This window comes from Myotis nattereri (genome assembly GCF_964212035.1).
Source record: "Myotis nattereri genome assembly, chromosome: 7".
Taxonomy (NCBI): Eukaryota; Metazoa; Chordata; class Mammalia; order Chiroptera; family Vespertilionidae; genus Myotis; species Myotis nattereri.
The window spans coordinates 30,978,076-30,994,059 of NC_138082.1; the positions used below are offsets into that span (position 1 = coordinate 30,978,076).

A 15,984-nucleotide genomic window follows, 5' to 3' on the forward strand; every position below is an offset into this window, starting at 1 on the left:
TGCACACCCCCTGGGGATGTGCCCGCAACCCAGGTACATGCCCTTGACCGGAATCGAACCCGGGACCTTTCAGTCCGCAGGCCGACGCTCTATCCACTGAGCCAAACCGGTTTCGGCAAGATTTTAAATATGATAATGTTACATGCAATAAACACCAATTATTCAGGAAAAATGATCCATCTCTATGTGATCTCCACCTTTGGTCTTTGGATATCAGGATCCTCTCCTGTGAGTTTTCCATTGATTATTCAGGAAGCCTTTCTGTATTTCAGTTGTAATTCCAGCTTGTTCCTGGGAGCATGTCCGTGCAGCATCCTCCTACTCCGCTGTCATTTTTAATCTCGAAATTAAACATTTTTATATACTTTTAAAAATATATACTTTTAAAAAATATACTTTTCTTGCCCTTGCTGGTTTGGCTCCATAGACAGAGAGTCCACTGAATTTGGCACAATTCAGCCCGCCATCTGAAGGGTCCCGGGTTCGATTCTGGTCAAGAGCACATGCCTGGGTTGTGGGCTCAGCCCCCAGTAGGGGGCGTTCAGGAGGTAGCCAGTCGATGTTGCTCTCTCATTGATGTTTCTATCTCTCCCTCTCCCTCCCTCTCTCTGAAGTCAATAAAAACGTATATTTTTAAACAAGCAGGAAACAGTATCAGGAGTAAGGGGTGGATCCAAAGTCGCTAAGCCACAGAAAACTCTAGAAACCTAGAACTGAAAAGTGTGCAGTGTTTTTGACATTTAGAAGGACATTGGTGGTGCTTTAACTACTGAGAGCTCCTGAGTTAAAGCAAAATTTCCTCTCTGGCCCTTAAAGAAGCTCGCAAGAGACAGCTGTGACTGCCTGGCCGCCTCCGCTGTCTCTGGGTGGGTCTCATCCTTTCACCAGCCAAACTCATGTCTCTCTGCAGATCACTCCTGAGTACCTGCAGAGCGTCTGCATCCGCCTCTTCAGTAACCAGATGCGGCAGAGCCTGGCCCACAGCGTGGACTTCACGAGGCCCGGGACGGTGAGGCTCTGTGCCCCTGATCTGCCCCCCCCCACCCCCCGCCCCCAAATATTGTAACTAGTCCCACTGGCATGGCTCCGTGGTTGAGCATCAACCTATGAAACAGGAGGTCATGGTTTGATTCCTGGTCAAGGGCATATGCCCGGTTGCAGGCTTGATCCTTAGTGGGGTTTGCAGGAGGCAGCTGATCAATGATTCTCTCTCATCATTGATGTTTCTGTCTCTCCCTCTCCCTTCCTCTCTGAAATCAATAAAAAATATATTAAAAAGATAATGTAGCTAAAAAACTGAAAGAGCAGGAGAAAATAACATTCAGAGGCTGTGCCTCAGCTGACGTTGGGGTCTGTAAATGCCCGGGAGGAGGAGAAAGCTGTTTTAAAGGAGTGAGCAGTTGGAAGACGCCCCCCTGGGGAGAGGCGTGTTCTGCTCGGCCCAGTGGCGCTGCTTGTGGGTGCCGAGCGCGGTACCAACGAGGGGAAAATATTGGAAGTTGTATGACCTAGAGCAGGAGTTTTCTTTTTAACGTTTTACTTGGAATAATTGCCAACACAGAAAAGTAGCAAAAATTGCACAAAGGACACTTTGTGTAGCCTTCACCCAGATTCAGCTGCTGGCAGTTTATCCGTTGGTTTGTTTACTTTCTGTCTCTACCCAATCTGTTTTCTGAACCAGTTGAGGACAAACTGCATGTACCATGGCCCTTAATTCCTAAATTCTTCAGTGCAGAGAATATTTCTTAATAGGGATACTGTCCTGTATAACATGTGATTATCAACTTCAGTAAATTTAGTATTGATTCAGTATTCTTCTCTAATCTGCATTTTTCAGTGGTGTGAGCTGAGCCATGCATGTCCTTTGTAGCTTTCTCCCGATTGGAAGTCCAGGGCCATGCATTGCTGCCACATCTCTTAGCCTTCTTTACTCTGAACGTTTCCGTGGTCTTTTTTGACTTAAATGAAATTGAGATTTTAGGAGAATATAGTCCTTTCCCCTTTTGAAAATAGAACCTTTCTCCTTTTGTGTTTGACGTTTCCTCATGATTAGATTTGGGTTTGCATCCCACGCCAAGTACTACGTAGGTGCTGTCGTGTCCTCCTAACCAGAGGAGCAAGTCCTCTAGCATCTCCTGGGGAAGTTTTCAAAGTTCATGAACCCAGGTCCCTGGAGCTCACACCACCCTGCTGCCTGTCCAGGGGTTGAGTGGGTACAGCCAGGTGCATTGGATTAGGAAGGAGGTGCCAGGGGATCCTGAGGCACCCCCATGGGTCAGAGCCATGACTTTTTTTTTTTTTTTTAATATATTTTATTGATTTTTTACAGAGAGAAAGGGAGAGAGATAGAGAGTTAGAAACATCGATGAGAGAGAAACATCGATCAGATGCCTCCTGCACATCTCCCACTGGGGATATGCCCGCAACCCAGGCACATGCCCTTGACCGGAATCGAACCTGGGACCCTTCAGTCCGCAGGCCGACGCTCTATCCACTGAGCCAAACCGGTCTCGGCTCATGACTTTTAATTAAGGGTTTGTCCATTAATATTGGGGTCTTTATAAACATACTAGGGCCTTTTGTAGTATTAAAAAAAATTTATTCCCAACTTGGCTGATGGTGCAATGGTTAGATCATTGGCCCACGTAACGAAGGGTAACAGGCTCAATTCCCAGCCCCAGACTGGTTGCATGCGGGAGGAAACCAATTGATGTCTCTCTCTCACATTGATGTTTCTCTCCCTCTATCCTTCCCTTCCACTGTCTAAAAAGCAATGGAAAAAATATCCCCGGGTGAGGATTAATAACAACAAAAATAATAATAATGATAATAAATTATTCTCGGAGAGAAGGTGGGGGATGGTGGGTGGGCGGGAACTAATCAACCAAAGAACTTGTATGCATATATGCATAACCCGTGGACACAGACAATAGGGTGGTGAAGGCCTGGGGTGGGGGGTAGGGGCAGGCTGGAAGGTATCAATGGGGGGATAAAAGGGGGACATATGTAATACTTTCAACAATAAAGATTTAGTCCTAGCTGGTTTGGCTCAGTGGATAGAGCATTGGCCTGCGGACTGAAAGGTCCTGGGTTCGATTCCGGTCAAGGGCACATGCCCGGGTTATGGGCTCAATCCCCAGTAGGGGGTGTGCAGGAGGCAGTTGATCAATGATTCTCGCTCATCATTGTTGCTTCTATCTCTCTCTCCCTCTCCCTTCCTCTCTGAAATCAATAAAAATATATTTTAAAGAAAACAATAAAGATTTAAAAAAAACAAAAATAAATTTAAAAAAACAAAGATGAAAAAGGAGGACATATGTAATACTTTCAACAAAAAAAATAATAATCTAATATCTATGTATGGTGTCAGATGGGTACAAGAGTCATTGGGATAATCACTTAGTAAGTTATATAATTACTGGAGTGTATACCTGAAACTAATATTGTAGTGTCAACTATAATTGAAAAATGAAAAATGATTTAAAATAATAATAATAATAATAATAATAATAAAATATTCCCTACCTCATTCTCAAGTAGGTTTGAAGCAGCTATTATAACATTAAAAAACACAAATATGAGACATGAAAAAACAGAAAATGAAAGTAAAGAAGTTGTGGTTAAAACTCATAGGAACAGAAAGTAGACTGGTGGTTTCCTGGGCTGAGTGGTGGGGAAAATGGGAGCTGTTGGTCAAAGGGTAAAACCTCTGTTTTTAAGATGTGTAAGTCCTGGGTCTCTAACGTACAGCATGGTGACTATGGTTAGCAGTACTGTATTATATACTTGAAAGTTGCTAAGAGAGTAGATCTTAAGTGTTCTCACCACAAGAAATAAAGGGTACCTGTGTGAGGTGATGGACGTGTTAACTAACCGTATGGTGGTAATCATTTCACAATGTAGACATGTATCAGATCATCACACTGTACACCTGAAATTTACAATGTTATACGTCGGTATCTCAATAATGCTGGGGGGAAATAAATTGTGGGTAAAGGAAAATAAAGGTAGGAATAATAAAAGTAAGCCAGGGCTACGCTAGGACAAAAATACATGTCATAAGTTGCTGTACACCTGGAGAGAGGCATATTTGGCTCTCAGGGCTTGTGCAAAAAGGGACATGTGAGCAGTTATGTGATTTACTTACAATGAAGAGAAAATAGTTTAATATTTATTATCCACTGTTTGCTGCATCTAAGCAGCCTAGAAAGCACAACAGTAACGTGAATGCCGCCACAAGTTCCCAAATAGACTATTTCAGCATCACTGAAGTTCCTAGGTGCCCTGTAGACCGTGAACTTCTTCCAAGTAGGTGTATTACCATTGTAATTTAAAGACATTTTAAAGAGAAGACAGGAGGTCGAACAAATGGCTATTCTGGTGCCAAGACCTGAGGGTCATTCCTTTTGTGGATCTTCATAGAAAGGATGTGGTAACGTGGTGAAGAGCAGTGTCCTTGACCATATTCCCCCGGGTGCGTGGGGAAATGGCACCTCACATGGACACATGGTGTTCAGAGCTGCAGATCTGTGCCTCACATGGACACGTGGTGTTCAGAGCTGCAGATCTGTGCCTCACATGGACACGTGGTGTTCAGAGCTGTAGATCTGTGCCTCACATGGACACGTGGTGTTCAGAGCTGCAGATCTGTGCCTCACATGGACACGTGGTGTTCAGAGCTGCAGGTCTGTGCCTCACATGGACACGTGGTGTTCAGAGCTGCAGATCTGTGCCTCACATGGACACGTGGTGTTCAGAGCTGCAGATCTGTGCCTCACATGGACACCTGGTGTTCAGAGCTGCAGATCTGTGCCTCACATGGACACCTGGTGTTCAGAGCTGCAGATCTGTGCCTCACATGGACACATGGTGTTCAGAGCTGCAGATCTGTGCCTCACATGGACACTTGGTGTTCAGAGCTGCAGATCTGTGCCTCACATGGACACCTGGTGTTCAGAGCTGCAGATCTGTGCCTCACATGGACACATGGTGTTCAGAGCTGCAGATCTGTGCCTCACATGGACACTTGGTGTTCAGAGCTGCAGATCTGTGCCTCACATGGACACCTGGTGTTCAGAGCTGCAGATCTGTGCCTCACATGGACACGTGGTGTTCAGAGCTGCAGATCTGTGCCCCACATGGACACGTGGTGTTCAGAGCTGCAGATCTGTGCCTCACATGGACACATGGTGTTCAGAGCTGCAGATCTGTGCCCCACATGGACACGTGGTGTTCAGAGCTGCTGATCTGTGCTTCACATGGACACATGGTGTTCAGAGCTGCCGATCTGTGCCTCACATGGACACATGGTGTTCAGAGCTGCAGATCTGTGCTTCACATGGACACATGGTGTTCAGAGCTGCAGATCTGTGCCTCACATGGACACGTGGTGTTCAGAGCTGCAGATCTGTGCTTCAGGATGTGGCCATGGGATTTGTGCATGCACTAGGCTTAGAGAGTGGCCAGTTTTTAAATGCCAGGAAAGCACACAGATCTCTCCAGTTTTCAGGAAAGGGGCCCTCCAGGACGAGGGGCTTCAAGCCACATCCCCGAGCCCGGCCGGGTGGACTTCAGTGCCCACGTACGATGAAGTCAGTGTGGAGCAGTGTGTTTACCAAGAGGGATGGCTGCTTAGCAGTCATGAGCCTAGCAGGTCTGTGTCTGACAGGACCACTCCTTTCTTCCCTGCCTTCCATTTATTCATTAATTCCAGGTTTGTGGTATAGAATCCCATCCTATCGCATATGCAGGAATGCCGTATTTCCATTTTCTGGTGGTGGAGTGCGTGATACACCAGCTTGTTTAAAACTGCTGTCATGTTAATAAGGAGCAGTTTAAAGGGAGAGGGGCACAGCATAGCTGTCACTTTTTCCCTTTAGAAGCTAACACCATGTGTCCAGACCTAGTCCTGCCCTCCTTCCTGTTAGGAGCCACGAAGGCACAGAGCCACAGCCTGAGAAGCCCGGGGAGAGAGGAAGAGCTCTGTTTACCGAGGCTCATAGCCGTTTTCATTTTACTGAGCCACTCACTTAAACAGGCAATAAAAGCCGCAAACAATCTTTTATTGTTCCTAGTAATTTATCTGCAAGATAAAAGGTAGATATGAGTCATGGTAAAAGTATCAGAGGACATAGTAGTTGATTGGGCATGGCTGAAGTTGTCACACATCAGATTTACAGTGTGTGAAGAGAAACTCAGGGAGCAGTTTATTTAGATGGGCTGTCTAGTGACTGAACTGACAGGATTTAGGATGAAGGAGAAGGTTGCTTTTTATTTTAAGGGAATAAATTCTACTCTAGGTCCAAATAGTTTCATCAATTTCAAGACCAGTAGGCGGGCACAGACCAGCCTCTTTTATACCAAGTCTTGGTCAGCATCTCCTTGGGTGCGGGGCAACCTTGAGTGTTCTGCTTCAGTGCGCTCTGAAAAGGGGCTTGGCGGGGCCCATCAGAAAACTGCTAACCTCTATCAAGTTCAGTGCATTTGGTACCGGCTTCTGAATCTGGCTGTTAAAAACCTGTCCTTCTGCAACCTCGTTCACTGCTGAAAATTCAAAAGGGCTCAGAAAATAGTATCTTTCCCACTGAGTTCTGCACCAATTGAAAAATAGGACAAAAGAATCAAGAGAAAGTAGCCAAAAATATCTTTGTCAATACTTATAAAACTTATATTGGGTAATATGGATTTTATTGGTAGGCAGGTGGGTTTCCCTTTTAAAAAAATATATTTTTATTGATCTCAGAGAGGAAAGGAGACGGAGAGAGAGATAGAAACATCAGTGATGTGAGAGAATCATCGATTGGCTGCCTCCTGCACACCCCCACTGGGGATGGAGTCCACAACCCAGGCATGTGCCTTTGACTGGAATCGAACCTGGGACCCTTCAGTCCGCAGGCTGACACTCTATCCACTGAGCCAAACTGGCCAGGGTTCCTTTTTTTTTTTTTTAATTAAAAATGATGACGTTTTATTCAAGGGTCTTAGGATTTGCAAATTGAAAAAAATAACTAGGGACTACGCAGTGTGTTCCAAAGAAGAAAGAAAAGTTGGGAGTTTTAAAAAGCACCATTTGAGAAGTCAGTCCTGCATTCTTAGCCCACTGATTGGTTATCTTAAGAGACACATACATCTCCAGCACGTGGACATGCCTTATAAAGTTCTTCAGAGGTTTATCTATGGAATTTAGGTAAATCCAGGAAACTGGTGGTCCCCTACTTTTGAACCCTGGATTTAAAGAAATGTACCCACCTAGTCATGCACAGCTCTGGCCAAGCCTCTTACCACCACCACCACCCCCGGGAGCAGAGCTGCCTTGTGCTCTCTGAGCGGCCTCATTGCCCAGAATGAGGGGGCCGGGCAGGCAGGGTGAGGGTCGCACCGGTGGAGGCCCTATGGCGGAAATGCACGCGTGGGAAGAAATGTTTCCATTCCGCCTAGTTCATGCCCAGCTAACTGTGTTCAGAAGTCCGCTCGCGGTATCCGAGCTGGCAGGCAGCTCCAGGTGCCCCCAGGAGGACTGGTGAGGACGGGGTGATTTTTTTGAGACCAGGCCTCTCCCAGTGTGACTGCCTGCCACTGGCCTGACCTCAGGCTGGTCATCTGGTCATCCTCACCAATCATCTGAGGTCGGCCAGTGACAGGAGTAAGAGGGAAACTCCTTCCTCAGGACACAGCCTCCGTTTTCTGAGATGCCGCAGGTAATACCTGAGTACGTGTCCGCTGGGAAATGGAACGATGCAGTAATACATGGAGCCACACACAAACCCCTTCCCTTCCTCGCACTCGCCCCATCTCACCCTCCGCCCTCAGTAACCCTGCTGACCGCGTTTCATCGGCACCCTTCCAGACCTTTAGAAATTACATATAATTAAGGTTTTATTGCACATAGCGTTCTGCAGCTGTCTCTTACCAGTGCCTTTTAAATCTTCCATTTCCTCTTAGCGTGTTTGCATTTCCCTTGCCTCCTAGAGTTTTAACTGGGAACAGTATAGCACATTTAACCATTATTCTAGCAGACGTTTAGGCAGCTTTTTAATTGTTTGCTGTTCCTAGTGATGCAACGTGCACCTTTGTATGCTGCAAAAGCATATGAGAGCATCTTGCTCTGTCCTTCTCTTATTAGCCCCTTATTTGCACTTGGCAAGCTCGAATGCAGAAACAGTCTGAAGGTGAAAATCTGAGTTTAGCCCCCTGGGTGAATCCCACCGAATGGCACTTCTGGGTTTGTGGATTCATTGGGTGGGGGAGTTTCCATTTTAATGCATCTGGGGAAAAGGGCCCATTTGGGAATTAACTCTTCCTTTCTTCAACAACTGCAGGTAGACCTCACTGGAAATACAAGTTAAGATACTTCCAGGTGTGATAGCATTAAATACATTAAAGGCCCAGTGCATGTGAATCTTAGAAGGCATCTACTTCCGCGATCAGCCACCTTGGTTAGCAATAAATCCCAGCAGGGGCTGGAGGAGGTGGGGGCGGCCTCTTCCAGGACAGCCTAGTGTAGTTGTTCAGGATTCTTCCTGAAGCTTCCGTTGTGGGGACCAGGACTTTGGCTTGAAGGCCAGCCTCTTCAGTCCTTGGGTTCTCCCTTATGTGGCTTTCCTAAGTCTTAGCCAGGTGCCTGCCCGCTGCCCACATCACCACTGCATTTCGAGGCAGTGTTTCTGGGCCTGAGCTCTGTATGTCAACCAGGGGTTGCACACCTGGCTCCCTCTCCCTGCTACACCTCATACACTACGCTGTCCCGTACCTGTACTGACCTTGGTGACCTGAGGACTTGAACACCTTTGATCTCAACCAGGTGGTAGGAAGTAATTGGCAGAGAGCGACTGCCATTAGCTCAGCCCTTTCCCCGATCTCCAAGCCCAGTCTCTCTGTGCCTTCTCCCCGTTATTGACAGGCATGTCACATTGTCTCCGTCTAAATCCGAGCTCATCTTTTTCTTCAAACAAGTGGTCTCTCCCCACTGTGTTTCCTGTTTCGTGAATGATACTCCGGGAACCCCTGGGAATCATTCGAGGCCCTTCCCATCAGGTCCAAAATGCTCAGCATGGAGGCCACGGCCTTCCCTCATCCGATGCCCATCTGGCCCCCTGGCTCAGCTCAGGCCCAGAAACTGCATGAGCTCCAGCACCCCAGCCCTGGCACTTCCCGCATGCGGGTGTTGCTGCATCTTGCTCTGTCTTTCTCTTATTAGCCCTGTGTTTGCACCTTGCCCGCAGGTCCCTGAAGCAGGTGCCCTCGATGAGCCCGAGAGGCTCCTGCCCGAGAAGCTTCTGTGGAGCTTGGGAGCACATTTGGACGCTCACCCACTCTCCACCTACTTAGCTCCATTTCCAAATCTCACTCGCAGTTTTCTGTGCCAGCCGCCCCTCCTGCATGAGGAACCCTGCATTTCGTGTTGTGCGAGTCCCCCTTCTCATTACAGTGTTGGCGTAGCAACCTCCCTTCCCCATGGGGTGGGATGTTCCTCTGGTTCTCCGCTTCCTTCCGTTGCTCTTCAGTCCCAGCCCCATGGCTAAGGCACGTTTCCTCATGTGTTCCCCCCCCGCCCCTGATCTTTAGCCTCCCCTAAGTAAACATTCCCCTGAGGGCGCTTGCCAGGTGACCTGCCTTTGCTGTTCCCCTGCTGTCTTTTTATTAAAAAATAAAATAAAAAAATCAAGAGTTAAAAAGATAAAAAACGTATATAATCATGAGCCATTTAAAAGCAGGGTGTGGTGACTCCCAGGTGGGAACCTGCCTGCTTTGTAAATCCTGCGGCGAAGCAACAGGTAAACCAGTGGAGAAACCAGTCCAGGTTTCTGGAGTGCCCGCTGCGGAAGTCAGTCTCTGTTCGTTCACTCACCCAGCGCATGTCGGTTGAGTGCCTGTTTGTCCAAGCACTGTTCCAGGTGCTGGGGACACGAGGGTGCTGAACCTCTAGCCGCTGTAGGACCAGTGTCCACGGAAAGAGAAAGACACAGGAGTGATTGTCATAGGTCAACATGAGAAGCGTGGATGGCGACCATCTGACATCAGGCTGAGATTTCCTCTCTGTGCCTCTGCTTCATTTTTTTCCTGGAGTTCTTTAAAACCTATTGCTAACATATCATTTCACCTGCAGAGAATTCAGTCTTTCTCCAACAGAGAAGGGCTTTAAAAAACAAGCCAGAGTATAACCACAATGTCTGATACAATAAGCACCATTCCCTAGCATTATGTAATACCAGTGCAGTCTGTGTTCCATTCTCTCAAAATACCTTTTCTATTTGGTTTGAGTCGGTTCATACAAGTGCCACCCACAGCACTGGGTTATTTATTTCTATTTTAGTGTATGTTTAGTATAGCATTGCCTGTAGTGACCAAAAGGGAGTGGGGACACGCAGTGCGAATGCCCACAAAGCGGGCGATGATTTGGATTACAGGGGAGGGGGATGGGAGGGGATTATTTTTTTTTTTCTACAAACACCTCTATATTTCTTTTCTTTTTTTTTAAAATATATTTTATTGATTTTTTACAGAGAGGAAGAGAGAGAGATAGTTAGAAACATCGATGAGAGAGAAACATCGATCAGCTGCCTCCTGCACATCCCCCACCGGGGAAGTGCCCGCAACCCAGGTACATGCCCTTGACCGGAATCGAACCTGGGACCTTTTAGTCCGCAGGCCGACGCTCTATCCACTGAGCCAAACCGGTTTTGGCAACACCTCTATATTTCTGTAAACACTTCTATAGTGTTTGACTTGGTACGAAGTGCAATGTGTTCTTTTTATATTCAAAGATAACATTTTAATAAAGAAGAAAACAAGGTAATGAAATGACTCTGATGGCTTCGTGCTCTCTGCTGTCTTGCACCTGGCAGCTTCCGTGCCCCGGGGAGTTTGGTCGGGAGAACCCACCTGGTATTTTTATAGATTGTTCCTGGGAGTGGAGTAGCCCTAAACCAAGGGGTGGGTGGCTTGGGAAATGCATTAGTAGTGTATTGATTAACTTCGCCTTGGGCGAATTTTTAAAACACATGATTTTGGTTGGAGAATCCTGGTAGACCAGGAACTTGGCAGATCTGTAGATCTTGTGCTGTTACAGTAATTTAGGGTCAGTGCTCGGCCATCAGTGTGTAACACGGTCTGTTCTTTTCTGTTTCCTCGCCCCCACCCTCCCAGGCTTCAACCATGTTAAGAGCCTCCTTGGCACCCATGTGAGTAATTGCTCTTAGAAATTGTTATTGTGGAACAGCTGTCGGTAAAACTGGAATTCAAAGTAACTTTAATAAATGCTCATCTGAAGATGTGGAGGGTAAAGGAAATACCAGTAATTATAAGTAATAGTGTTAAGCCAGAGTGTCATTTAATGTTAATTGTATTTATTTTGGTGAGGTAACCTCAAATGGAAAAGCTTGTTAAATAGTTTCTGTCATATTCTCTAGAAATCGATTTAATTTACTGTCACAAGGCAGTCAACAGAGTGTTACAATGTCTAAATTTTATGTCCTGTGAGGAGGGGCCACAGGATAGCTTTGTGTGAGCCTGAGCGTTTCTGTCCAGATCTATTGCGTTGTCATGGGGGGAGGGGGGGTGTCTGCCGCTCCGGCCCGCACCAGGCTTGTGTGTCGAACATCCCCTTTGCCCTCTTCTTTCTCTTTGAACTTGTGCTGCCGAGTAGGAAACTGAAGGATGTCCCACTGCTGCCCTCCTTGGATTATGAGAAACTGAAGAGGGATTTGATTGTGGGGAGCGACCGCTTGAAAGCTTTCTTGCTGCAGGCTCTGCGCTGGGTACGTACCTCTCCCGCGAAGCTGAGAAAAAGACTGTGCTGGTTTGCCGGGCTGCTACCTTGCTCGCATCTTTTAATCCATCTACTAAAGACCTTCCTTCCTGCTGTCTGCTGACACCGAGCTAAAGTGAAACAGCTTCTGAAGATAGCCTGGCCTCTCTTTAAAACTCCTACATTGGCCTTGCTGTGGCCATTGCCTTCCCAAGGCCGTCTCACACAAGCAGTGTCTAGGCCCAGGGGACTTCCTGTCACCCGGCCCTTTCCTGGTCGAGTCACACTGACAGCTGGTGGGTTGGCGTGTCCGAGCACCGCCTGGTTCGCACAGTGCATGTCCACAAAGCCCCCCGTGTCCACCGGCCACCCAAGCAGGCATCAGCGTGAGAACTACTACCATGTCTGTAAGGGAAAATAGAGTCTAACTTGTTGCTGCTTTCCCCTTTCTTCACACCGATCATGGGTAAGGCAGGGGTCCTCAAGCTCTTTGCTCTCAGACCCCTTTACTCTCTCAGAAATTATTCAGGACCCCAAGGAGCTTTAGTTTACGTGAATTTTATCTACCAATATTTACAGTGTTAGAAATTAAAACTGAGAAATTATAAAATGTATATTTATCAATTTATTTAAGATGAACAATGATAAACCCAGAATATAGCAACCTATTTTAAAAAATATATCTTCCAAAGCAAAAAAAAAATTAGAAGAGCAGCATTGTTTTATATTCTTGCGGATTTCTTTTATGTCTGGCTTCGTGGACATGGATTCTCATATATGCTCCTGCGTTCGATTTGTCACAGTAACACTTCACATAGCCTCTGAGAGACCGAGTGAAAACAAGTCACAGCATTTCGCTTAGCAGTATTATGGAAACAATGGTGACCATGTAGACTCCCCAGAAGGGCTTCGGAACCCTGGGTTCCCCAGACTACACTTTGAGAACTGTAGGTCTAAGCCAACACTGGTTAGCTCCTGAACTGGACGATGCATTCTAACTCACCTGGAATAATGTCAGACTCCTTCACGGACCCCCGAGTTTCAGGGTGCCTCGGCATCAGTGTGCCTTTGAGCAATTTCCCCATCTGGATAGAGAAAGGTCTCCTCTCTTGCATGTCCGAGGCCTGCGTGCTTCCTGGGACAAGGTCTGGAGTGCTCCGAGGAGGCCCCAGAGCAGCAGGAAGAACCCTGGGTCAGTCGCGATGTCTGCTCGGATGTTGCGACAGCTGACCAGATGGCTGTGGCGGCGTGAGTCCTCTCTGGTGGCCATCCCTGCCCCGATGTTTGCCTCTCCACTCAGGCGAGCAAACTCATCTTGTCTTTGGCTCTTCCGATCAGTCGGTGCTCCTGAGCCTCTTGGTGAGACAGGATGTTCCAGAAAAAATAAACAGGTGTCTTGTCTTACAGTTTTGTCTGTGCCCCCCTCCAGCATCTCCACTCCAGCCCCGTGCCCCTCACCCCCACCCAGTGCCCCAGGCCTGACCTCAGTGAACTGGGCAGAAGGGACACGCCTGGCATCCCCTCCTTTAATCTAGTCCTCTCCCCGGTAGGGCCTCCCTCCTTGGCTATGCTGGTCCAGTCTGTCAGCCACACCAGCCTCCGCCTTTCAGTTCTGGGGGCTCCGCGGCTCTTCCCGACCTCTTCCCCCAACCCTTGTCCTTTACACGGCAGCTTGTCCTCAGCCAGAGCAGGGCCTGCCGTCTCAGGGATCTTCACCTAGCAAGATTTTCCTGCAAAAGTAAGGGCGTTTGCTCACGGCAGTCATGTGGTTTTCTTATATCCTAACTCATGCTGGTCCACGCCTGTGTGCACAAGCACACACCATTTCCCACGCTCCCGTGCTCCATTTTCCTTCTAGCCCTACAGGCAGTAAGGAAATTCTAACTTAAAACAGCACAACTTAGGCCAGCGGTTCTCAACCTGTGGGTCGCGACTCCTTTGGTGGTCGAACGACCCTTTCACAGGTGTCGCCTAAGACCATCCTGCATATCAGATATTTACGATTCATAACAGTAGCAACATTATAGTTATGAAGTAGCAACGAAAATAATTTTATGGTTGGGTCACAACATGAGGAACTGTATTTAAAGGGCCAGAAGGTTGAGAACCACTGACTTAGGCTTTTCAGACTCTACAAAATTCTACCCAGCCACCCCTACACACACACACACACACACACACACACACACCGAGTATTGCTGAGTCAATCCCAATAGGATAAAACCTATTTTGTTGGCATGGTGTTCATTCTGAGCCCTCTACAACTTCCCCTGTGCCCGCCCCTGTACTTCCCCAACGCCCTGAGCTGGCCCACACTCTCCCCACCACACTCACATCCCCTGTGCTGGCTGACAGTCTGCTCACCCTTCAGAGGCCAACTCTTGAGCCCCTTCCTGCAAAAAAGCAAAAAAAAACCCTCTCCAAGGCTTTGGTGAGCTCTCCCTTATCTGTGCATGCACAATCCAGGCATTTCCACTTCCCTGAAAATTTCATATGTGTAGGTTAACTCCTACACCCCCCATGTCATCCGCTTAAAAGTACATCATAATTTCTTATCAGTGGATAGGTTGGTTGCTTACCTCGCTCTGCAAGATGATACTTATTCTGTTTAGTTAAATGTTTAGTTCCTGGGGCTGCTGTTTAAAACATACCCACTCTGCGGACATTCCTCCACAGTCAGACGTGTTACTTTTGCTTGTCTTTGTTCCAGCGCTTGACCACATCCCATCCCGGGGAGCAGAGGGAGACTGTGCTGCAGGCCTACATCAGCAATGACCTCTTGGACTGCCAGGGCCATAGCCAGGTGGGTGAGCGATGGGCCGGGGCCCAGCAGGGCCTTCGTTCCTCGGGATTGGTCCTAGCAGCTGGGGAGACGTCCATTTCCGCATGTTTTCAACCTGGTGACTGTATGTCAGCCTCAGCTCCGTAGCTCTGCTCTTCACCCTGGGTGTCGACCCTCTCTTCACGTCCGATAAAGAGTCCTAACAAGTTAGAACTGCTGGGTTCAACTCTGGAGCTCTGTTCTGCCATTTTTCCTTTTCTCAAATTCCCAAGTCTTTCCCTCAACCTAGTTTATCTTGAGCCCTGAAAACTCAGCATGACTTATGAGCGGCAAGGTAGGTAAGCAAATTCAGTGTTTCTTCTTTCTTTTTTATTTTGGAGGATATGTTTTTATTGATTTTTTTACAGAGAGAGGAAGGGTGAGGAAGAGAGAGAACATAATGTGAGAGAGAAACATGGATCGGTTGCCTTTTGTACGTGCCCCAACCAGGGGTCGAACCTGCAACCTAGGTATGTGCCCTGACCAGGAATCAAACTCATAGCTTTTTGGTGTATGGGATAACGCTCCAACTAACGGAGCCACCGGCCAGCGTGCAAATTTAGTGTTTTTTTCACCTGGCCTGCCTTAAAATGTGTCCAGCACCGTATTTGTATATAGCTCTGGACCAGCTTGTTCTAGTGGGGAAATGTCGGACCTGGAGTGAGATGAACCAGTTGCAGACCTCTGCCCCACCCCCTGTTCCATACCTTTCCCGCGGTGTACTTTGGTTCACTGGGGAGCTCGGCGAGCCCTTTCAGTCTGACCGCTTCAGTTCTGGGAACTTTCCTGACTTACTTTGTAGGTGAGTCCCTTTGTTCTCTGTCTCTCTCTCTGCATGTCGGACCTCCTCTTGAACTGGTTCTCTAATTTTCTTATCTTCTCTCTCATATTTTCCTTTTTTTTTTTTTAAGTCCACTTTCTGGGAGATTTTTTCATCTTTATTTTCCAACCATTTTGTTGATTTTTCATTTTCTTTTTTATAGCATTCTGTTGTTTCGTAGATACAATTGGCTTCTGATATCTCTAAGTATTATTAGCGACATCTTTTTGTTTATTTTTAGTTTTTTTATCCCTGCCTAGTCTCATTTCTTCCAAGTTTGCTCCACTAACCCCCTCCCCCTGTTTATCTTGGTCCTATTTTCCATGTTAGAAACTTGGACTTCTGGTAGACCTTGGTTATCTCCTAATGTTTAGAGTGGAGGACTGAAAAGCCTATTGGATATTCTGAGTATGAAGGTAGGCACTGTAGACGGAGACCCCCACTGGGGGCGAGCCAGGTGGGCCATGTGCCAGGGGCCGCTGATTTCAGGACCTGTAGTTCTTTCCTTTGGGCCAGGCATTTTCCTCCAAGAAGAGTTTTCTGATCTCCCTCCTAAAGGGTAAGTTCTGGTTGCCAGGGTTCTGGGAGCCAGGTAGG

At 47.3% G+C, this 15,984-nt stretch overlaps 1 protein-coding gene across 1 annotated transcript in view; it reads left to right on the plus strand.

Annotated features, from left to right (window-relative positions):
* Nucleotides 1–15,984, plus strand: part of ARMC9 (armadillo repeat containing 9) — a 100,933-nt gene that overhangs the window by 21,861 nt on the left and 63,088 nt on the right. The window contains exons 8-11 of the mRNA XM_081095157.1: nucleotides 911–1,009; nucleotides 11,146–11,180; nucleotides 11,645–11,756; nucleotides 14,457–14,549. Coding sequence (XP_080951283.1) covers nucleotides 911–1,009; nucleotides 11,146–11,180; nucleotides 11,645–11,756; nucleotides 14,457–14,549 — 339 coding nt within the window. The remainder of the gene's footprint in view (nucleotides 1–910; nucleotides 1,010–11,145; nucleotides 11,181–11,644; nucleotides 11,757–14,456; nucleotides 14,550–15,984) is intronic.